Source organism: Cyprinodon variegatus, unplaced genomic scaffold (assembly GCF_000732505.1).
Source record: "Cyprinodon variegatus isolate N-32 unplaced genomic scaffold, C_variegatus-1.0 Scaffold977, whole genome shotgun sequence".
NCBI lineage: Eukaryota > Metazoa > Chordata > Actinopteri > Cyprinodontiformes > Cyprinodontidae > Cyprinodon > Cyprinodon variegatus.
In genome coordinates, this window is record NW_015151430.1 from 274,555 (window position 1) to 281,637 (window position 7,083).

Here is a 7,083-nt window from a genome sequence, read left to right on the forward strand (position 1 = left end):
TATATATATATATATATATATATATATATATATATATATATATATATATATATAATAAATAATAGAAACGGTTTAGGGCCACAAATTGATCCCAGGGGCACAACACAAGTGATGTACTGTCTTCTAGATGATTTTTTGCTTTAGAGGTATTTTTTAATTTATTTCTTTATTTTTACGGCGCTAGTGGCTTGTTTTTATGGACAGTAGGCTGACAGTAAAGGGTGTATGAGAGAGGGGGAGAGACATGTTGGAAAAGACCACAGGCAGGATTCAAACCTGGGTCGGCCACGTCGAGGACTAAGGCATCTATACATGGGTTGTGTGCGCTAACCACTGCGCCACCAAAACACGCCCCCTTTAGAGGTATTTTACCTTAACAATACAACTAATAACAAAATGAAATTGAGGACATTCTAATCATTTGGTTACTATAAAGACATAAATGCAGATCATTATTTTCTATATCTTTTAAATCTTGTCTTACTGTATTTTGAATTTAGAGTCTTTATTTAATATGATAGGTTGATTTTGAGCTTCTCAGAGAGAGCTTCAAAATGTAAAAAGACTATTCTGTCTATTCTGGACCTTAAGTCAGAATATCCATGCCATCTTTCTCATTTTAAAGCAAGCAATTTGATTTTTCAATCTCATCTGCAATCTAATTTAATTAATCTAATTAAGACTAGTATTTGTTAATCTATATCGTTTTGCTAAACTATGTGTGGAAATACGCAGCACATTGAGAGCAGCTATAAGATGGTGAATACAGTCAGCAATTAACCTTGTCAACTGAAAACCAACAAAGGTGGGAATAGCCTTTCATTCAATGAAATAGAATTGCTGTTCAAGGTCCTGATTGACTGGCCTGGATACAGACCCTGCACCGACAGTTAGGGAAAACTTGCTTAAATAATACTATTGTAGTCTAACTTCTCTAAATTGAATTCCTTTCATTTACGAATTTTCCAATTATTTTCTCATTTAAAATTATCTGTTATGTGCAACTGATGTTTGCTTTCCTTAAACTAGAGACACATCGTTACAATACTTTGCTTAAAAGTGCTAAATTTTATAGTTACAATGTGAATGTCGACTCCAGTGATAAAATAATTTATCTCTTTTGTATTGCACATAAGCTGCAGCGCTTCCGAGAGTGCAAACAGTGACCAACAAACAGGAAACATGGGGTGTGATTTTGCAGATAGACCCCTGATGTCATGGCTTTTGTTAAGTGATCAAAACAAGTTTTGTAGTTATGAACATCTCAGTTTTTGCAGTGCTCACAAAACAGGATGTTGTAGTATCCTTTAAAAAATAAATAAATAAAAAAAGCTTTCTGGCAGAGGGACATCATTGAGCCCCTGACTGGATTTGAAGGCTCTAACTAGAGATGCAGGACTCAGAGATTTAATAAATGCATAATTAAAAGTAGGATATCTAAAAAAGATAGAGATGCCATTTATGAAAATATTATCTGCAAGTAAACAAGAATTCCAGAAATTATTAAAATAATTTACATGTGGGATTACTTCAGGCATGTAGCCTATTTTCAAAAAATGATAAGCTTAGGTTACAAGATTCATAAAATCAGTTACATCAAACAAATCTATATTATTTCTTGATGTATTTCTATATTTTACACAAATGTTTATGGAGCAACGGATATCAAACAAACTAAAAAGATCATGTTACAGGAGTGCTAGATTCCACGTGTATTGACACGTAGGACAGTATTAGGCAGCCGTATATATGCTGTCAAATTTAACAGATGACAAATAACAAAAACTAGTTAGCTGCAACCCTCGCCTGAGGACCTGGGCTCTGCCACTTCAACAAAGTAGGCTGTACTTTCTTGCATTACAGTATATTCAAAGTAAATGTTTGACAAACTAGATGTATAAAATCAGAATTTGTACTCACCTTAGTCAGTTACTGCCAATGCTGTTGGAGCAAAGCACTGCAGCTGTCCACAACCTCATCGCTCAACAAGCCCCAGGAAAGCCAGAAAGTACTAGGTCTCTAGTATGATCAAAATGAAGCCCCAGGAAAATGAAAATACAAAGGTATATGTGCATGGAAAAGGTCTCTCAAGAGCCCCAAGGCTTTTGAATTACAATGTTAAAGGTTTGATGATAAAGCCATGGCAGGACTAAATAAATTTCCTGAAGAGAGCTGGTATCACAGTTTCTGAGAGGACCATTTGCATCCTGTCACAAAGGGTTAAAGTTCTGAAGTGCACACAAGTTGCTCCTGCTTATTTCAGCATGTTAAGGCCCCTCTGGAATCTATTAAAGACTATCTGGTTGTCCAGATGAAGAATATGAGAAGCTGGGTGGTCTAATGATGCATAAATGTAGCTTTTTGTTCATATATTTTGGTGCAACGCAAAGAACATCATCCCTTATCTGAAGCATTGTGCATTATTTTTTGTGGATGTTTTTCTGTAAAGGGAACAGGACAACTTCACCATACTGAGGGGAGGACAAATGGGCCGATGTATCAGGAGTTCTTTGCTAACAACTTCCTTCAACAACCGGAAACACACAGTGAAGGAAACTAAGGATTAGCTCCTTAGGAAGCATCTCAAGGTCCTGTGGTGGCCTCGTAAGTCTTCAAATATAAAACAAATTCAAAATCTGTCCAATGGCAGCCCCAAAACCTAAATTATATCTGATATATGTTATAATAAGTAAAGCTTTCTGTACCGAACCTTTGTTTTAATGATGTCATAATCTTGGCACTGATGCCTGATCTGATTTATATACTCATTTCACACACCTGCTTTACTCCACCCAGTTCTTGTTACCTGCTTATCTGATCCACCTGTACTATCTTTAACTTACTCTTTAACTAGCCTTCAGAGCCAGAATATTTTCAATCCATTGGTGAGAAGTTTTCTAGCGTAACTATATTCTGATTACCTGATCCTGACCTGTTCTGCCTCTTGCCCTCTGAGCCTGCCTGTCCCCATCTGATCTGTTTACCTGCCTCTGACTCCTGCCAGATCTCTGCCTGTCTGTGTACTGAATTTGGACCTATTAGCCGACTCTGTTCTGGATTCTCTCTCAGTACCTCACTGGATCTCTGACGTCCTGGCTCTGACAACCAAGCACGTCAACAACATTCACTTCACCCTTTGGATTATCTTGCCAACCTTCGTTTGGTCAGATTTTATCTCTTGCCTGTCCTCCAAACTATGATACATCAGCATTTGGGACTTTAATTGTGCCAAGCTCCATGCTGCGTTGGCAGCTGACCACCTGTGACCAACCTCACCCTCTGGGCTTGGACTGAATTATAAGAACAGGTTAGTGACTCCCATGTATGTTATCATCCACTTCCAGAAAGACATGGTCACTAACCTTTTTTCTCCTCTTGTAGAGGTTCCTCCCTTAAATGCCGACGCTGCTCACTTTGGTTCTGTTTCCAATAAACGCTTTGAGAAATCTGTCTGTCCACCTCGAATACTCGATCCAACTTTTCTGAGCCTTGACAGATAAACGACACCTTTTCCAGCTCTGCTGAGGGGTGGCACTCCCAGGCCAGAAAAGAGACATAGTCCTCCCACTATGTCCTGGCTTTTCCCTTGGGCCTTCCCACGATGGTAGGTGCCAGGAATACTTCCCAGGAAGGTGTCCAGGGAGCTTAGATGTCATCCCCACCTCGGTGTACTACACTCGATGTGAAGAGCCTATCTTTACGGGAGTGACCAGCTACCCTGCAGAGAAAATTCATATCAGCTGCTTGTTTCTGGAATCTTCATACAATGTGATTACAGATGACAGTCAGTTGAAGAAAACTTAATGATTAAAGTGAAAGCCTTCTACATACTTTGCAAATTAGGGAAACCTGCAAAACCAGCAGATTATCAAATATGTGTTCTCTCCACTAACCAGAATTTATTCCACCTTTTAAAGGTAAACCATATTTTTCATAACTTACAGTTAAATATGCAAGACAAGACAATCTGAAAGATTGTGTCTGTGATTCAGTCACTTTATTTCATCCTGTCTTTTTTATATCAGTTGGAAGATTTTCCTGCTATCCAATGCGAATCTTCAAAAACCTGATTCCATGTGCTACAAGTAAAATGAAAGCAACAGTCGGCTGAATTCAAACATGTGACAAATATGGTTTTCATTGTGTTACAGGATATCTGTTTGTCAGATGAGTAGAATAGGTCAATTGAAATGTTGAAATGTGTTTATTATATATAAACAACTTTTTTATAGTTATGTTTAAAAGGAAAGTGTACACATTCTGTCTTATGTTTTAATGTAGGAAAGAGGGGTTTTATTATTTCCACTGTGGTTGTAGAGGAGTGAAACCTCATGATTAAAAAGGCCAATCAGGTTGTTCTAAAATTTGTTCACTCCCACCCTGAAAGTTTATATTAGGAGGGTTCATAGTATGATTTCGCCTGTTAGTTAGATGTAGGTTGTATAGTGGAATCAAAGAAAAATGCTGTTCCTATTTTATACGCTGCTGCTCATGCTTAATTTTGGATGTAAGTATTCTTAAATATAGATTAGTTATTGGAGCACCATGATTTTTACATGTAAAATTAAGTTATTGCTTTTTTAATACTTAGAATATTTGTGGGTTAATTTCCAGTTTGCACTGAAGATTTTAAGTTTAAGGTAAAGACCGTCACTGCTGGACAAAACGTCACCCTGACATGCCCTCGTCAGACCGCTACTCTCTACCAAGAAACTTTGTACTGGATCCGACTGGTTTCTGGAAACTGGCCTGAATTTCTGGGCGCAACATTTAACTTTGAGTTTGATGAAGTTTCAAAGATTCCTTACATTGAGACAAAACAAGACCAAGGAGAATTCCTTCTTCATATTAATGAAGCTCAACAAAATGATACTGGACTTTATTACTGTATTAAAGTCAGACAACTTGACTTTATATTTATGAATGGAACATTTTTAAAGATTAAAGGTAACATTTCAGTTTAAGATTAATAGCTACATATTTTTATTCATATCACAGTATTTCTTTGCCTGTTGTGAGGGTGCAACTTTTTTTTTTTCAGGAGATAAATCAGATGTAACTGCTGTTCTTCAGAAGCCTCCATCTGGTCCAGTCTATCCAGAACTTCCAGAGGCTTTACAGTGTTCAGTTCTGTCCAACTCAGAGAGGTCAACATGTCCAGCAGATAACAGAGTGTACTGGTTCAAAGCTGGGTCAGATGACTCTCATCCTAATCTACTTTATTTACAAGGAAACAGTTTAGATGAATGTGAGAAGATTTCTGAAGCTCCATCGATACAAAAATGTTTCTACAACTTCTCTGAGACTGTAGACCCTGGAACTTATTACTGTGCTGTGGCTGCATGTGGTCAAATATTATTTGGAAATGGAGAAAAACTGGAGGGTATCTAGAGAACCTTTCTAAACAAAATGATTATTAAATAGTTAATGATTCATAGAATTCCAAATTAATCATCCTTCTTTTTTTTCTTTAAACTTTGTAGGTGCCAATGTACAGGATTTTTCCAAACTTGTCCTTCCATCATTATGCGCGGCTTTGGTGATAAATCTGGTTGTAATAGCTGGGCTCATTTATAAAATTAAGAAGAAAACCTGTGGTTGTTGCAATGGTAAAGCAAGTTTCAAATTTTTGATTACCTAAGTAATTATTTATAGGTTTCTGGATTCTTATAATTCAATGTTTGGTCACTCTGCAAACAGATCCTGTGCTGAAGATTGGTGAGAACGTACAGGTAAGGTGACAAAATATTTTTGTACATTATATTTAGTTATGTTTAGTAAAGATTATTATTAAACCTTAAATTTATTACATATTCCTTTCAGAAGGATGAAAACACTCTGGTTTATTCTGCCCCTACGTTTAAGAAGAATAAAGCTAATAAAGTGGAAAGAAGAAATGTAAAAACAGCGCAAGAGGAAACGGTCTACACGGATGTTAAAACATTTTATTAGATTTAGTTTAAAATATTGTGGATAATTAAATTTAGTTGTTTTTTTGTTTTTTTTAATGGACCAAAAGTAAAATCCATAATGTATATATCCAAAACGCTTTTGTAAATCTTACAGTGCATCAGAGATTTTAGAAATAGTAATATAAACAATGTATAATTATTAACTTCTTAAAGGTAGAAGATGGTGTAATCCCTAACTTTTCTACTCGATTTTTGGACGTTTGTGATTCCTTTTTTTTTTGTTTTTATCTTAATTGTTTTTTTCTTAGTTGCTTTTGAGAAAACAAATCTAAACAAGAAAAAGGTTGGAATAATAAAACCTGCATTAAAGACTTAACTTTTGTTTAAACTACATCGTTGATGTTTTTTAAACAATTTTTATTATGGTAAGAGTTGGTCATTTTAGACTGAATTTGTTGCACAGTTTACAATATTTATGTATCATGCAGGGGTGATCGTTTTATCAAAAAAATATTTCTTTGAACTGATATAGAATTTAGAGAATAGAAATTACCTGTACTGTACCTTATTTGGAACATTTTACACAACCTAGCAGCAAAGTAATTTTTGAGTGGAATGAATGGCAACACGGATAAAAAATATGCAAACAAAAACAATTACTTTCCTGACAATGTCTCTCTCTCAGGGAAAGATGAATCAGTAAACTTTGAGGTTGCAGAGATATTCATTATAGTAATTCCTGTTGTGAGATACTTAATAAATAGTAAACTATAAAATGAGATGCAAAAACAGTATTTATTTTCTTTCAATTTAACTGAGAACGCTTTGCTGTTTATTTAAGCTGAGCCTTAGTTAGTGAAGGCAATTCTCAATCACATAAACACAGTTACAAACGGAGGAAAAGGGAAGTGTGTAAAGCACAAGCATAATTGTTATGCTGTTTTAAAAATAGTGACAGCAGTTTTTACAAAGCTTTCGACTCTTAGAATTTAATATGTGCCTCTGCATTCATTTTCTCCTCAGTGTTTTCACTATTAGGCTACATATCTGATTTGGGGAGTCAAATTTCTAACAAAAACACCAAAACACCAAGTTTTCTGTTTATTTATGCTGATTTCAAACCTTTTTGAAAATATTTGTTTTTTTTTTTTATTGTTTTTTTTTTATTATT

At 35.5% G+C, this 7,083-nt stretch overlaps 1 protein-coding gene across 1 annotated transcript; it reads left to right on the forward strand.

Annotated features, from left to right (window-relative positions):
- Positions 1 to 4,473: 4,473 nt before the first annotated feature.
- On the forward strand, positions 4,474 to 6,031 carry LOC107100489. Its single transcript, XM_015398994.1, has 6 exons — positions 4,474 to 4,507; positions 4,615 to 4,947; positions 5,042 to 5,383; positions 5,484 to 5,609; positions 5,701 to 5,732; positions 5,824 to 6,031. The coding sequence occupies exons 1-6, from the start codon at positions 4,492 to 4,494 to the stop codon at positions 5,950 to 5,952; spliced, it is 978 nt and encodes a 325-aa protein (XP_015254480.1). The 5' UTR covers positions 4,474 to 4,491; the 3' UTR covers positions 5,953 to 6,031.
- Positions 6,032 to 7,083: the final 1,052 nt, after the last annotated feature.